General features: G+C 41.1%; 2 protein-coding genes and 1 pseudogene across 3 annotated transcripts; 2 read left to right on the forward strand and 1 right to left on the reverse strand.

Moving 5' to 3' along the window:
* Window positions 1-3,771: 3,771 nt before the first annotated feature.
* Window positions 3,772-6,672, forward strand: LOC105890499 (39S ribosomal protein L48, mitochondrial). Of its 2 annotated transcripts, none has more exons than XM_042706727.1 (8): window positions 3,772-4,034; window positions 4,270-4,322; window positions 4,424-4,455; window positions 4,542-4,630; window positions 5,299-5,468; window positions 5,675-5,777; window positions 5,986-6,075; window positions 6,517-6,672. In XM_042706727.1, the coding sequence occupies exons 1-8, from the start codon at window positions 4,014-4,016 to the stop codon at window positions 6,589-6,591; spliced, it is 633 nt and encodes a 210-aa protein (XP_042562661.1). In that variant the 5' UTR covers window positions 3,772-4,013; the 3' UTR covers window positions 6,592-6,672. The 2 variants fall into 2 exon arrangements, with proteins under 2 accessions (XP_042562661.1, XP_042562662.1); XM_042706728.1 differs by having other exon boundaries at window positions 3,952-4,029.
* A 1,562-nt stretch (window positions 6,673-8,234) lies between these two features.
* LOC122131989 lies at window positions 8,235-12,330 on the forward strand (annotated as a pseudogene).
* Window positions 12,331-12,332: 2 nt separating this feature from the next.
* LOC122131990 (mitochondrial uncoupling protein 2-like) lies at window positions 12,333-16,030 on the reverse strand. Its single transcript, XM_042706726.1, is given in 9 exon segments — window positions 12,333-12,582; window positions 12,584-12,671; window positions 12,882-13,062; window positions 13,206-13,306; window positions 13,506-13,704; window positions 14,027-14,243; window positions 14,673-14,880; window positions 15,556-15,710; window positions 15,894-16,030. Coding segments are annotated over 7 exon segments (939 nt in total). The 5' UTR covers window positions 14,799-14,880; window positions 15,556-15,710; window positions 15,894-16,030; the 3' UTR covers window positions 12,333-12,555.
* Window positions 16,031-17,417: the final 1,387 nt, after the last annotated feature.

The raw sequence follows: 17,417 nt of genomic DNA on the forward strand, positions 1-17,417 counted from the left end.
GATCTCCTTCCAATGTACATCTGCAAACATGACGATTCATGTCTGCGCTGTGTGAAAGATGGGACTGCTGCACTCCGTTGTGTACACATGGGACTGTGATTTTAACCGAGGAAGAGTTACGTGGTTCCAGCAGAGCATCCATTAGTACATTAGTTAGGCCCAAAACAATGAGGCTGACACCTTAACGTTCTTTGACAAGAGTGTTTTTGACAAGAGTGAAATGGACTGAGCTACAAGTCACCTCTCCCAGACTCAAAACTTCACAAAGCTATGCGAGTCTGACTGCCAGTTTACCAGTGCAAGACAGGAATAGAGAATTAGGGAAAAAAGAGCACCTTCCCCTACAGAGGGAGACGTGTCTGGATTCATGAATCACCTACAGTACGAGCCCAAGGGGCCTCAACAAGGAGCTGCCATTGCGTTCGTTTTTTTGTAAAGTCCAATCAATGCAGGATTCACCTGTTGTGTTTTTAGGCCTCCTGTGTGAACTCTGGAAAACATCAGATGACCTTAATAACAACTGGGCTTGTGTTCACCTGTTGTGCGGATGAAGGCCTGGAGCCCAAACCAATACCTCTGCCTGGTGCATGCTGCATTAAATAATATTGTCAATATATTCAGAGCCAAACCTGATGGGGACATGCTGAAAGAGACTGCTGAGAAAGGCTGAGTGAGGAGAGAGAGAGAGAGGGAGAGGGAGAGCAGAAACAGACAAGAATAGGCACAGACATGGAAAGGGTGGAAGTCTGAAACAAGAGAAAGAGAGGAGAAAATGGAGCGAAGCAGGCTGGGCGTTTCATGACTTAAGCTCTTTATATTCACCAATCAATAGGAGCTTTTGTTCAGGGGGCAGTAGTCTCATTACTTTCTGCTCACCACTGCAGATTAAGACAGTATTCTCTGTCTCGCCCGCCTTCTTCTTCACCTGATTTACAGCCAACGTGTGCTCTGATGGCCCAAGCAGTGGAATAGTCTGTATTCATTTCTATAATTACCATACTGCTACACAATAACCCAAGTTGCATTCGTCAGCAAGCCCGGAGCACGATGTGGCATGGAGTATAAACATAGGTACTGAGACACAGTGACCAGTCAACATAGCCTCCAGCGAAGTGTATAACAGCTCAGTAAAAATGTGAGTTATGAAAAGAGAAGCTTGAGATGCTCATTTATACCAACAATTTCTTCATATATGTTTTAACCAATAACTTTCAAAGCCAGGTTCATTAATACTCAATAACAATGAGTTACCTACCGCTAAAAATCAAGGAATGACACACCCAATGAGTATTGCTCAGTGTCTTGTTTACACAATAGCCGCACATGGTACCACTCATCAAACCATCTTGTCAGAAAGCCAGCCAAAGACAGATAGGCTACTACACAACATCTGACCGCAACTGTTACATTTTAATGGGCAGGCCAATACGACACCATCACACGTATCGAGTTTCCAGATACTTACACATCACTAGTACGGCCAGCACGTTATTATTGCAAAACATCCCATCTGACAAGTAGTGAAATGATTGACTCACTATACATCTTTGCTCAATTGACAAACGAAAGCGTGTATGATGCATTCACATGTGTCAAGTATTGACAATAATGACTTAACCAAAGTGTGATATGTGATGTTTGTTCTACCAGTGTAACTACCCGAAGAAAACACTGATACTCCTAAAGGCTTAACCATTGCATCATTTTAAACGAGCTACACATCTAAGCATGTGACGAAATTAGTTGTATATAAATTGGGTCAAATGGAATGCAGAGCGTTACCTAAACTAGTTGCTGTAAAGTTGTTGACAGGAAAAGGGGAATATGATCTCTCTATGTTGTCAGGAATACTCCTCACTTCAGCCCAGGGTCGACATCGCAACCTTTTTATACTGCCATATTTAAATGACGAAAGACAACCGCGTCAGTAATGTTAGCTAGTCTAAGCAATGATATAATCAAAGATGTTGCACATTTCTATCTGATACAATAAGCTTGGGCGTTACAGATCTGTCAGTGGAAAGTCCAGGCTAGATTGATTCATTGGAGAGCTGTCACAAATATAATTCATATTTAACTATCCACATCTAAATTGCAGATTAAACTCGATGTCGATAGATAGGAAAGGCTAGCAATTGATTACTAATGCTGATCGGTTAGTTAACTGTTTATTATATCGTCTTTGTAACAGAGAGTAGTCTCTAATGTGTCAGTTTATCTACGTGACAGAGTGAGAACCACCTTTTATTCCGAGAAAGTTGGGTTTATGAAGTGAAAATGTTAATGTTAGTTAGCTAGCCTACTACACTTTAGTAACGTATCACAAGCTACGTTAGCTTGCTGGCTAGCCTGCTACATTTTATCTGTTTGCTCTTTACTGATTTGTCATGCTAAGCAATAAAGTTAGCTGCCCTAAAAGATAAATAATACTATATATCATATAACGTATCAAGTGTATCGGCACGTCCGGCCGTTTCAAAGCATATAGACGAAAGTTAGAAGGAGCAAAATGTTGACATTTTATTATCCTAATCAGACAGCTAGTTAGCTAGCCAGACTCGAGCACAGGATTATGCGACAATTTGAACGCTAGCCTAGCTTGGCGGCTAGCTAACGGGTTAGCCAGCTATTATTAGCTAGGTAGCCAACAAGTTTAGATGTTTTCAGTAGCTGCACACAAACCATCTGTTTTAGCGTTTGTCCTATACTTACCACTCTGTTCTCCAAGAAACACCAATTTGAATTTCCTCAAAGGGTTTCCAAAATCTCCTGCCGTAGACATGACTGCAGTAGATGAGGGCAGTGGTGCTGAATTTGAACTGTGAACTAGTGAAATTGCTTGGTGTCCCACAGCTAACCCGCTGTCGTTAGCTGTGCTGTTGAAGAGTTGGTGAATCCGATATTCTCTCTTTAGAGCTACAGAAATAAACAGACTAACCTAAAATAAGCCCAAAAACAAGATAAGAAAACTATTCCCCCTTATCTCAAGTAGTGACCCACACTGAAAGACTGAATGGACTTTTTCTAACTCAGACTGAAATTCCTCCCCAGTCCCAATCCATTGCCTGCTCTGGAATGAAAGGCGAGAGGTGTAACAACCAACCTTGCTGGTCCTGTGTGGCTTTTACTTGATAGCTGTAATGGTTGTGATGGGTCGTTTTCCAGTTCCAGTATGACTAATTAGGCTCAAGTTTTGAAATGCCACAAAATTGCAATTATTCCAGAGACGGACAAACAATTTGCAAAGTAAATATTTCAGTTAGAAGAAGTGTTCAAAGTGTTAATTGGGCTGAATGTCTGAAAGCATACCATTATACAGAATTTATACAGTTAAAACCCTTGTGTTTTTTGCAATGATATTTTCTTTCTGCGCTGCCCTTTCTGTATCAGTTAACTATTCCGAATGACATGAGAAATTAAATAATAATTAAGTTAGGTTGAACCAGAGCCTGAACCATGGCTCTGGGTTGAACTTTACGGACGCCACGTTACAATGTTTAAGCAAGCACGCAACGTCATCGATGAGAACGTCGTGCCACTACGTCAGCGTTCTATGGTGCCAGAAAATTGACATTAGCCTGTTTTAACACTGTGATCACGTCATGACTAATATCTCTGTCTCACGAAAAGTTGTAATGTTGTGGGAGTGAGAACTCGACCAACACCAATAACGTCTGTGAGTTGGTATGCGTAGATTTAATTTAGTCGTAGATACAACTTGAATGGATTTGACTAAATTCGATATTCATCTATCAGATTGACATATGCTTTTTCCATTCTCATAGATAATGATGAAAGGCAAACAGACCCAAATCAAAAACAAAACAAAAAAATTAAAAGCGGAACAAAGAAATCCAGCTCGGAACCATTATGAGCTAGTTTCCGCGAACTACTAAGATCGACGAACAAACACTCCGCAGAGGAAGGGTAGCTGTGTAAACGATGGGGCAAACCTGTGTAAACATCTTCATCCATTTGTGAGCGTTTGAATTTGGTGTTTTGATCGTGAGAAAATGAACCCAGTTTTAAGTAAGGTAAAGTCTTCCAATACGCATTAATAATATACCGTCTTATATTGCGTGTAGGCCAACATGTTAGGTATTATTGACAAATGAAAAAGGTCACACGTGCGGTGGCTTGCAAATTACTATCTCCTAATCTAACACAGCAATGATGTTAGATCAATGCTAATTTAAATCGAACGTAAATATATGTCATTTCGAAATGTCAGATCCAAAATGTTAGGATTAAAGAAATGTGCCATTACAGGTTTCACATGTACGACACATTGGGACTCTGGGTCATGCATTTTCATTATTCAGGCAAGTATTTCTTTAAAGATATCTGTAATTCTGTGGAGGGTGTCATCAGGGACTTAACGTTTGAAAACGTAACTCAGATTTTCTATTTTCACTACCTAAAGGTCATCGGAGTTCATGCCAAGGACACTCATTGGTAAGATTTTTTGATTACATACGGTATTATGAAATCTGTTCCAACTACCATTAGGATTATATAATAGGTTTCATATGTTACTTTAGGGGGGTGTTCTGTGATCAGCGAGAGACATTATAAATCCATGCCAACACATGGGATAGGAAGATTCAAGCACCTCCTCCCTAAAGAAGCGGTAAGCACCTGTCTTTCATCCTCATTCCTAAATTTCCCTCGGGATTAAAAAAGTATCCATCTGTCTAGTATCCATCTATCTAGTATCCATCCATCTATCTATCTATCTTTGCCCTGTTGGTTCTTCACAGTCTGACATGACATGTCAAATGGTCATTATTATTAATTGTTACTGAATGGTGAGAATGAGGACAACATTTTGAAAGTTCTCAGTGTAGGCCTTGACCACTAAGATTCATGATAGAATGCATGTGATCCTCCAGTCTATTTCAAGACTTTGGATCTGTATATATTGTTGATTTAAAGAAATCAATCATTGTCACTCATTCATTAACCTCTGGATTTTGTAACCTGTGGCATTCCTCCACTTGTGAAAAAAATGCAATGTAGCTTTTATAACATCACAGAAAGTCAATTAGCAAATGTTTCATTTTGGGACGATACATTATTTTATCATGTTCAGTAGAGTTTGTTCTGGCAGTGACATTTTAACAAAAAGCTTTAATTATTTAAATCCGACTGAAATTGGATACCTTCATCATAATACATTCACAAATTCAAAAATGTGATGTTGTACCATTCTGGGATGTTAAATTATTTTTTCTTAATATTTCAAACCTCATGCCCTCTTTAATCAAAGTCTGTTTGTGCTGATGCTGACTCGTCTAGCCCAAGAAGAAAAAAGAGAAAGTGAAGATGAAACAGATCAAGGCTGCCACCGATACAGAGTACGGCGTGCTCAATGTGTCAGTATCTGGATATGATATGACTTTGGTGGAACACTACGCCCAATACATCCATAATCTCTGCAACCGCTTGCATATCTCAGTAGACGAAAGGTAAATCTCTCCTCGACCATTCTAGGATTTGTCTGGTTACCTTTAATTGGCATTCATTTGACAAAAAAGCAATGTTAGGCCTAATGTTACTCCATTTAGTCAAAGTGAGTATACTTGTTGTATAATTGTGAAGGATCTTTATTGTGATCTGATGGATAGCTGTGCATAGGGTCGTGATCGTCATATTTTATGTTTTCCTTTGAAAGCTATGCTTTACCAACCAAGACCACAGAGGTGATGATAATGCAAGACAAAAGCACTAAGATGTATGTGGATGCAGTTCTGAAGACATACGAAAGAGTTGTTCAGGTGACCTGCATCATCATTTTGTTCAAAACCTCTCTCCTCATCTCCTTTTCTCATCTGCACCAGTTTCACAACAACCAGTATCTATTTGTTATGTGTGGAACCATAAGCTCAAAATGCTCTCATACATTAGGTTTGTGGTCACTGATATGAAATTATATGTTTTTACGTGGTTTTGCTAACATCTGTTTCATATGTTTGGGGTTTGCAGATCAGCCAGCTGAGTGCAATGTTTTGTCCCATTTTCCTGGAGGTGCTCCTTAAGAACCAACCTGAGGGAGTGCAGCTTTCTGTGAAGGATGTAAGATCAACTGCTGTCATGTGACTTACCAGCCCAATAGCTTTAAAAGATGCCGTCCACGATTCTAGCCAAAGGCTGTTTATATTTGTGCTCAACAGCCAATCAAATTGCACCCATCCATTCCGTGCTCCTGAGGCAATGTGCTAATTGGCTGAAATAGTTTATGGCTCGCTCCGAGTCACTATGTTTGTTGCCCATTTACAGAGCCAGGACTGTGTACGAACACTTACTTTCTTTGAGAGTGCACAGTAAATGGACAGCTAGAGAACCATGAGGAGCAATTCGCTGAATTTTACAAAACGTGTATTGGATTAGAATTGCGGACTGCATCTTTAAATCACCCACCTGCCATAAGGCCGATATATGAACAGATGTTATGCTAAAGTTGACCTGAATCTGTTATTTTTCTCTCCCTCTCTCACTCTCCTTCTCTCAATATAGCATACAGAAGCAGACTACCAGGCACGCTACAAAGCTCGACCAGAACTTGAGGGACTGATTGCACAAATGAGTTAGACAAATGCAGCCATCTTACAAAATATTTATATCAGTTTGTGTTTGTTTAAAGTAATAATTAAATACATTTCTATATAAAAACAAACTTGCGTTTCATTAACTGTTTCATGTGTCATGATTATTACAGGTTCTACATGGGCAAAGCCTCGGTGTCCCCATGCACCAAGGCGCTGTACTTGTCCAAAGAGTATTGTTTTTCTGTTGTAGGACTTGTGTTGCATTTGAATGCTTGTTATGGTCTTACAGTGTAAACAAAATACATTGGAATAGGCCACCTAAAACAAAGATGCATAGAATGGACAGGTAATACAATCAAGATGCAAAGGAATGATGGGAATCTTTTTTCAAAGTTTCTTTTGTCAAGTCAAATGTATTTATAAAGCACATTTAAAGTGCTGTACAATTAAATCACAATAAAATAAAATATCAAAACAAATAGAAAACAGAAACAAAACAATTAGATCACAAATTTTTTTAAATAAAAAATCAAATAGAAAAACAGAAGCAACACACTCAACTAAGCATCTATATACACATCAAAAGAACAGAAACACCTCTAACAGAAAGCAAATATATGTATCAACTAAAATCAGGGGGATCCAAATGCTAAGGAATAAAAGTAGGTTTTGAGCCTGGACTTGAAGGAGTCAATAGAGGGGGCTGATCTTATAGAGAGGGGGGATGCTGTTCCACAGTCTAGGGGCTGCAACAGCAAAAGCGCGGTCACCCCTGGATTTAAGTTTAGTTTGGGGGACTGCCAGGAGCCCTAAGTTAGACGACCTGAGGGACCTGGTGGTAGAATAGGAGGTTAAGAGGTCTGTGATATAAGACGGAGCCTGCCCACTAAGGGCTTTAAAAATGAACAGGAGCACCTTAAAATCAACCCTGAACTGAACAGTGGAGAGAGGCCAGGATAGGGCTAATATGGTCTCTTTTCCGGGTACCGGTCACAGGCGGGACAGGGACGAATAGCTAATTCCCGTATACAAGGAATTGCAGTAGTCTAGCCGGGAGGATATGAAGGCGTGGATGACCTTCTCGAGATCTTTGGGTGACAGGAAAGACTTGATTTTGGCAATGGTGCGGAGTTGGTAGAAGCTGGCTTTGACTACTGCATTGACCTGTTTGTCAAATTTAAAGGCAGAATCGAATATTACACCAAGGTTTTTGACTTGGGGCTTCACCAGAGCAGACAGATTGCCTAGGCTGCTGGTGGTCAGTTTGATGGAGTCAGGGGGGCCGAATAATATAACTTTTGGATTGCATCGTTATTGTAGCAGGTGTATCAAACTGATTATAAGAAGACCTTTTAGTAGGCCTACCTGTGCTATTCACATTTTTCTTTTTTATAACAAAGCCTTACAGCACATATTAGTGTCACATATTAGTATTAGTGTGTCCAGGTGTGGTCTTGCAGACTGCACATGTTGGCAACTAGTCAACCTTTGCCCACACAATTAATCTTAGAAATATATTTCTGTTATCCTATATCCTAATAACAGGTGTTCTAAGTATGTGGTTTAATGACTACTCATCAACCCAGAGTAAATGTTAACCCCCCAGTAGAAGAGCCCCATGGCTTGATTCTCCGAACAAATCAAAGCCATAATGCTCTTCTAATGGGGGGTTTACCACTTTGAGTCAATGGCCGTAAATAACAGTTATGGTAACTTATCCCCAGGTAGGCAAAGTATGTGATCTTCAATCGCCAGAATAGCTTGATGAATTATCGTGCCCCTGTGAAAACTGTGGAACTATGAACACCTCTCAGTTGTCGAAGCTGCGTATCCATAGTAACCAAACGCAGACACAAAAACACACTCAGTTTCGGGTGAGGTGAAGTGGATATACATATCAGGTAGGACGATAGAAAATATTTCAAGTGCTCCAAATTATGCCGTAGGCTAATGTATGTGATTCAGTGGACAGTAGTTTGAATGAGTTAGCGCATTGTGTGTTCATGACAGCTATGGGTCGGGATTACTACGCCGCGTTGGAAATCAACAGAAATGCAACAGATGCGGACATCAAAAAAGCGTAAGGGCCTATACTATGGTACCCACTTACTTACATTTTTCCTAATTGTAAATGAGTTAATCTGTCGAGCTATACCAACTTTTAGTTGTTTTACTTCTGGCTGTTCTGTCAAGGTATCGACGTCTTTCGTTGAAATATCATCCACAAACTAATGACATGCCAGGTGTTTATGAAAAGTTCAACAAGCTCGCAGAGGCCTATGATGTTTTGAGTGATCGTAAGTTTTTCTTCCTTAACATTTTGGTAATGCTTTCTTCCGGTTATCTCAATAGCACGAACAGTTAACTGGGCTTTTTTGATGTTGTTGTGAAACAATGAAACGCATGAATATCTACTAGCTAGGCTATAGCTAACTGTAACCTGATGGGCGATAGTTTGTGTTTTCTGTGCATGTTGATGAGCCTACTTTGTTGACAGGGGGCCTGGTCATGTAAACAAGTAGATCTACATAAAAAGGGCTGAAACGAAAAGTATGGAGAGTGTACAGTAGTATTTGGGATTGCTCTTTATGTATCATGCCTTCAGAGTAACATCATCATTAATCCTGAAGCCTTTTCATTTTTGACCACATAAAGTGCACATAGTGCACCGTTAAGGTGTTGCCTGATTTACATTTGTCAGTTTACCCCAATTACAGCCCGGAAAAAGGCCACATACGACAAGTTTGGAGAAGAAGGTTTGAAAGGGGGTATTCCAGAGGAGGGAAATGGAGCTTGGACATCAGGATACACTTATAATGCAAATCCAGAAAAAATATTTAGACAGTTCTTTGGAGGAGACAATCCTTTTGCCGGTAGGCTACTTTCCAAATTGAACCAAGCTGTATGGTATTTTAATAACACTCAAAAACTACTTTCAGTTAATCTATGCAGTGTCTTTGTATTGTTTTTTTTGTTTTTATTGGCAACATTGCTAAACACAAATGCATCTCCTAGATTTCCACACAAAAGAGGGGATGAGGCTAACGTTGCATTTGGTGGACTGCGAGGTAGAGGAGTGAAAAAGCAAGACCCACCTATTGAGCGAGATCTCCACCTAGCCTTAGAGGATCTCTTTTATGGATGCACCAAAAAAATTAAAATCTCTCGCAGGGTAAGCCATAAGGCCTTTTTATCAGCCTCAGTCCTCCATGTTCTAGGATTGTACATGTTCCTTCATGTTTGGCCCTTTATCAATGCAGTGCATTGCCACTGCCCACCGTCGTGACATCGCACCACTCTTAACTTCTACAAGTAATGAAACTGCACAGATGAGCTTGATCGTTTCCATTCCCTCTCAAACTCTCCTTTCTTGATTTTTTTTTTTTTAACATTTCGATTTGATTAATGTTAATTTTTCCTGCAGGTTATGAATGAAGATGGACACACATCCAGCATCAAGGACAAGATTCTTACCATCAATGTCAAACCAGGATGGAACGAAGGGACCAGGATAACATTCCCAAAAGAGGGAGATCAGGTACAGTGGTGTTCAATGGCACTTGGTGTTAACCGGCTCTGGACATGTAGCATCTCGCCTACCGTAACCTTTTTCAGTATAGGAAGATACTAGAAACATCCATATGCTTATGTTGTTGTTGTTATTATTATTCTCATGTTTGTCTATTTGTTTTGCAGGGCCCCAATAATATCGCAGCAGATATTGTGTTCATTGTGCGTCAGAAGAGTCATCCCCGCTTTACCCGCCAGGATGACGACTTGATTTACACCTCTCATATATCTCTGGAGAAGGTAAGACACTACAGCAGGCTTTGACATGGGAACTACTGGCATGGATGCTCTGCCTCCCATTGTGTTTCCAGGGAATGCTCACATGAAGCCAAGAAACCTTGCACAGGTGCTGCCATCTAATGACAGCTGCTAGTATTGCAGGGCGCTTGTATTGCTGGCCTGAGGCTGTAGTTCTACTGGTTTTAGTCTGTAATCTGGTAATTATTATCCCTCAAAATGCTTAGAAGATGCCGTGAACAAATTTTTGCTACGCGCTTATCAAGGGATTAGACACATCATACAGCTGTATACACGGAGTTGTAGGGAACTCAGTTAGAATAGTGCTATATTTAATCATGTGTTCCAGATTCCAGATATCTAATCAAAAGGTTAAATAACATTGTCCTTTACCTCATTAGTCACACTGGACTAAATCCCCCAGGATGCTTCAATTCCAAGCGTTACTTTTAGAGACAGCAAACAGAACTTTAGTACATTGTGGTAATAAGCTCATGAACCCGTTTGGCCAACAAACCCACAGGCTTCGTAAACAGCTTTTTCTAATCTCTGAGATTCTGACAGTGATGTGGGTCAGGTAAGAGAATCTGAGTTCAAAGCCCATTTTCAGTGTTTCTGTCCAGATATCCGTTTCCATCATGAAAACAGTGCCTCCTTTTGCAGGGTACCTGTAGTCATTTACAGTGATCAGATGTGTGCACCATTGCATTTAGATACTATTTGGTACAGTTAAGCAATATGAACTGCAGGTAATGTTTAAGGAGTTATAGATCTGAGAACCCATACGAAAACGTATGTAACTTTTCAAAGGTTTAACAGCTTAATGTCTTTCTTTTGTAGCTACAGTACCAGTCAAAAGTTTGGACACACCTTTAATTTTTTTGAGAAGTGTTTTCTTTACTTTTATTATTTTCTACATTGTAGATTAATACTGAAGACATTTAAACTACGAAAGAACACATATGGAATGATGTTCTAAACAAAAAAAAGTGTTATCTACCATGAAGAAAATAACAAAAGTAAAGAAAAAAACTTTTAAAAAAATGAGAAAGTGTGTCCAAACTTTTGACTGGTACTGTATATTAACACACGGTCCTTCCCCAGCCCCTGACATTATATTAACATACTGTCCTTCCCCTGACATTATATTAACACACGGTCCTTCCCCAGCCCCTGACACTATATTAACATACTGTCCTCCCCCAGGCCCTGACACTATATTAACATACTGTCCTTCCCCCGGCCCTGACATTATATTAACACACGGTCCTTCCCCAGCCCCTGACACTATATTAACACACTGTCCTCCCCCCAGCCCTGACACTATATTAACACACGGTCCTCCCCCAGCCCCTGACATTATATTAACACACGGTCCTCCCCCAGCCCCTGACATTATATTAACACACTGTCCTCCCCCAGCCCTGACACTATATTAACACACTGTCCTCCCCCAGCCCTGACACTATATTAACACACTGTCCTCCCCCAGGCCCTGACCGGTTTCTCTGTGGCTGTTGAGACACTAGACAGCAGGCTTCTCAGCATTCCAATAAATGATATTGTGCAGTGAGTATTTATACCTTTTCATAAGATCAGATACATCTAATGTTTTTTAATATGCCAACCATGGTAGGGGGTACTTATTTCCCTACCAAGTTTCATATGTTATTTAATTTAATTGTCACTCACTGATGTCCCACACAAGCTAATAAAGTTTCTGGCTTCCTTAGTCCCACTTACAGTAAGGAAGTACCAGGAGAGGGAATGCCGGCATCCAGCTGTCCGAGTACGAGAGGGAACCTCATCATCAAGTTTGTCCCTTTACTTCCCCCAGAAGCTCTCCGCAGAGAAGAAACAACTCATTAAGCAAGCTTTCCATACCTGACTTTACAAACCAAGATCCCTATTCAGAAATCACAAAACGTGTCTATTCAAGACACTTATACACCTAAATAAAAACTCAAAAAACAAATGTAAAAACAGTATTGTATTCGAAGTAAAACACTTAAGCTAAGACAAGAGGAAATAAGACCAGCTTTCCATCTTTGGATGTACCTTGAGTGAAACTAGTGAAAACTGATTGCAAGCATAGATGTAAACTTTGAAAAGGATTCAGTTGGGAACTAGACTAAAATCAGAGGTAGATAAGCAAGATTGACGCAAGGGGAACTCCAGGCACATGTGCAGAGCATCACATTTAAAGAGGAGAGGCCTTGTTGTTGCGGGGCCATCATCATAGCACGCTTCAGCTGTTCGTACGTCACGAACATCACCACGTTCCAGGAGCCCAGCCTTAGGAAAGATGGTGTGAAGCTGAAGAAATGAACACATGATTGCATACAAATTAAAAAATTTCCTCAATACCAGGGTTGTGTAAATGTCACAACCCCCTCCCCCAACCCCTTTGAGAATGCCCTTCAGCTTTGCAATGCATTTTAAATGGTCAGAGCCTGCATTTGATACCATCAAGTCTAAAGGGATGGATGGAGTGAATGACTCCTCTTGTACTCTATTGTGACCTACCCTTTGTAGAAAGCCATGGGTCCCTCTTTGAGTAGCATGGACATCGCACAGTTCACAGCACTGCTGTACTGGCTGCGGGATGAGTTCATGTATCTTGTCTTCACAACATCAACTGGAGAGGCGATCACAGTGGTGCAAAAGCCTGCACCAAAGGCTGACGTAAAGTGGCATGGGAGATCATCTGCAACGAGAGAGAGTCTCCACTGTAAATACAGTTAAATGTTTGCTATAGAAGAACAAACCCTAGTGCATGGGTTAAAACTAGTGAAGCATCATGAAAGCCTGAAAATAAAACAATTGAATTTGTTAAATAGACATAATCACCAGTTAAGGGGGTTGAGCTGATAAGTGCATCCTTAATTAGGTCATAGGTCACCAGCTCGGTGCAGTTCACTATGGCGTTGCGGGCAATGTTTGGCCCATCCCTGCCAGAGAAACACAACATACAGGACTTTTAACTTAAGCGAAGCCAATACTCAAACACTTGCAACACAACCAAAATTGAACAGGGTAATCCACACATTTTTAATGCAGCTAACTTTACAGAACCCAGCTGAGCCTGAATCCATGCAAGATCTAGGCCAGACCCAGAGCAGTGTCAGCCACCATCTAGCCAACCCTCACCTTTCCAACAGCCCTCGGATGCCCTCTTCTCTGCCAATGGTCCTGTAGGCATCCAAGGTACCTTGGTATCGTTTTGCGTTGCCTCCAGAGCTGACCTGTGCCTGAAAGCGCACCTTGACCACATCAGTTGGCTGGGCCACGGCAACGGCCATGGCACCAGTTGTGCAGCCTGCTAGAAGGCGACTACCGATCCCAGCATCTAGGGTTAAATTTAAGAATAAACAAATAAATAAGGGAAGGGATAACATTTAATTAGTAAATATATTCGTACAAGTCCCAGAAGGGATAAGCCCAGTCACAATTATGTTCAGCTATTTAATTGTGAGCACACTTGCAGGTTGTGAACTGTAATACCATGTTAATGTTAATAGATGTGGTTTTAATCCTCAGGTAACTTATTTTTAATTCACCCCTTCCTCATACAGAGGTAATGGATGTGGTTCCAGAAAAACTAATGAGGTCTCCCAATTGTGAATTACGAACAGCAGCCTGTTTAACATACAGCCCCAACACAAACTCACGTTCTGAGCCCTTGGTGTAAAACTGCTTGACTGAGTCGTAGAGGCCGATGCGGACAGAGGCAAAGCTCATCTGTCTCTGGAGGCCGGCCACCAGTCCGCGGTACAGACTCCGGGCGCCCTCCGTGCGCACCATGGTGGTGATGGTGCCGAAGACGCCCCGGTACTGCACGCCTTTGGCCTGCCCACCATTTGTACTGCCTCTTGCCTCACCCTGGATCTGCACAGAACAAAAGGGGTTTGGAAAGGCTTTACAGACACTGGAAGGGGTCGGGGGAGGGGCAAGGACCAGACTCCAGCCAAGTGTGTCCACGCAGCAAAAGGTCCTGGGGCCTGCGAAATCCTAGGGCTTAACCATCATCCGTGGGTCTGCTTAGGCTAACAGCATGAGGAAATGGGAAGGAGGGGGAACGTAAAGAAAGAGGCAAGAGTTGGGGGGAAATAAGAGAAAGTGTGTCAGCATGAGCCTGTAAAACCTTTAAAAGGAGTATTTTTGGGAATGGTAGTTTGTGTGCGAGTGAAAATGGTTTCATACGAGATTGTAGTACCTTAGATCACCACTAGGGAGTACCAAGTTGTTTCCCTCATGCATTAGTTTGGAGCAGCAGCAGAACAAAATAAATATAGTCTGCGTCATGAGAGAACTCACCTGGAGCCTAACTTTGGCAGTGTCCAGTGGAAAAGTAACCAGGTCAGCGATGCAGGCTGCCGTTCCAGCACCAACAAACTTTACAGCAGCCGTAGGAGGCACGTCAGCAGGGCCAAAACCAACCATTTTTTCTGCTCTCTCAGGCTAATCGGATTTATGAAAGGTGGTGTATGTGGATGGTGTGAACACAAGGCAGGTGAACTCCAGTCTAGGGAAGACATATTTAGAAAATATTAGAATTTAGAAAATAGAGAATGTAATAGTACGACAATTTAAAAATCAAATGTACAACTAAAATGCAAATGTATTTGGAAACAAAGTTTGTAGATTGGCTGCATCGAATTTATTAGGCCATCACAAACTGTTTAAATTGCACTTTACAAACTAGTCATGTGAACAAGTAGCGAGATAACTACTTGAGGACATCATGTCCCATGACGACTGTACAAGAGGAGGGTAAGGGGAGCTAGCACGTGGAGCCTGCACACAACATGTTTAGTTTGGGAACCTCACCCTATACTCAGTAGTAGATTCGCTCACTCATTGGTGGACCCATTTGTTGCTATGCTACTGTTCAACGTACTGTACTGATGTGGTCTCACAAAAGAAGCGCTGTTACCAGTCATTTCCGCGATGCTGAATCAGATTGGCAACAAATGATTGAAAGGCTCTAGAGAACAATAGTTTAAACTGCCTCACCCCACAACTGATTAGTCATGATAAATAAGAAAACCGGATATGCGTCCGAGTAGTAATTTACCCTGAATAATTTCACAATACGTGGACAGACGGAAATTGCATGTTTGTTCACTTGTGAACGCAGTTCTACCAGATGGGGAAGTTTAATTATGCCAAGTAGTCCACTCTTGAACAACGTTCTTACCTTCACTCAAGTTGCCCAAGATGGAAAAGCCGGTAATCAGGATTCTCTAAAAGTATCTCTCTGGTTGAAATTACTTTCAACTATAATCACGTTGCCTTGTTCTTCCATAGAAAACCGTTCCAACACCAGACAATACAAAAGCATACTCCAGGAGTCTGAGGAAAACATACAGACTGGTTATCAGGCTACTTGGGAAATGAGAATCAATGTAAAACAACAAAAGATGGTGTCGGCACCAACAAACACAAACATCCGTCTCTCTAGGAGCTAAACTTGAATCCATATTAGACATCTGAATTTGGCAACGCAGACTGATCAATCAAGTAGCTTAAACTCACCGTGAAAAGGGTTGAGAAGGGTTCAGATAAACTATATATAACTTGATGTAAGTGTTTTTTTTTCTCGCTCTCTTTAGAAAAGAACAACTCTCAGTTACTCCTTGGCAGGACGGTCGAGCGCAGCTAACATTGAGGAAGCGTCTGGTTATTTATACCCTGACAAAGGCGTGACGTCACCTGAAAGCAGCTGCGTTAGCTGACATGGATTGCTGAGTGAGACATCAGTCACTCGTTTTCGTTGAAATTACGAAAATAATAAATATTAAAGACCGAAGGTCTTTTACTTCTCGATATTCAGTGTTTTACTGCATGTGCTGCTAATAACAATTTCTCTGATATGTTGTACATTACTCATAAATGTAGCCATTAAAACAGCTGACGGGTAGAGTTGATGTAAAACATTTAAAGCTGTTGCACATGCTTGCGAAGCCTGCATCGATGCAGACTGGCTCGGGTTGGTTAGTCAATGTTATATAAGCCATAAACATGGCATAAAGTAACATAAACATTTGATCTATAAACCGGAAGCTATACCTGGAATTGCTTGATCTGCCATGAGGTAATTGGTGTAAATGTATTGAAGTGAATCAAATCAACACAATTGTGGAGTTGAATGGGTGTATACATATAGGCTAAGGTTATCTTGGACTACTTTGGACCCCTTATCAAGAACTATTGTTCCAGTTCTTCGATCAAGGAACATCTGCTGCCCTCTTTACATCTACAACACTCTGCCATACAGAGAGAGAGAGAGAGAGTGTGTGTGTGTGTGTGTGTGAGAGAGAGAGATATTTCTATATATTTCTGCTGTCACCATCCAAAGAAGGCTTGCAACAACACATGGACATAGTGGCAAACTTTTGCCAGACGTGGGCCCTAAAAATGAATCCCAAAAAGACCAAAGTCCTTGTCTTTAGAAAACGTTCCAGGCTACAGGGAAACACTGACAACTTTAAGATAGGCAACACCAAAATTGATCAAACATGCAACTACACCTATTTAGGTATCACCCTCACCTCAACAGGAAACTTTGGCTTGGCTGTGAAGGAACTCAAAGAAAAGGCAAAAAGAGCATGCTACGCCATCAAAAGGTCAATTCAATTAGATATACCAATTCGAATTTGGCTTAAGCTATTCAAATCAGTAATTGAACCAATTGCATTGTATGGTTGTGAGGTGTGGAGTCCAGCAACAAAAGGTGACTTTTCAAATTGGGACAAACATCCAACCGAAGCCCTGCATGCAGAGTTCTGCAAAAGCATCCTCCGGGTTCAGAGGAAGACACCGAACAATGCATGCAGGGCAGAATTAGGCCAATACCCCCTAATTATTGATATTCAAAAAAGAGCTGTCAAATTTTGGCAATATTTAAAAATGAGCGACCCCCACTCACTCCACTACCAAGCACTGAAATGCCAAGAGCACCAAATCTCATCACTGAGGCTCAGGACAATGACTCAGTAGCCAGGAAAATTAGACCCAACCAAATTACAAACACTGAAAAGAAGCAACCAAAACACAATC

This window comes from Clupea harengus, unplaced genomic scaffold, assembly GCF_900700415.2.
Source record: "Clupea harengus unplaced genomic scaffold, Ch_v2.0.2, whole genome shotgun sequence".
Classification (NCBI taxonomy): Eukaryota; Metazoa; Chordata; class Actinopteri; order Clupeiformes; family Clupeidae; genus Clupea; species Clupea harengus.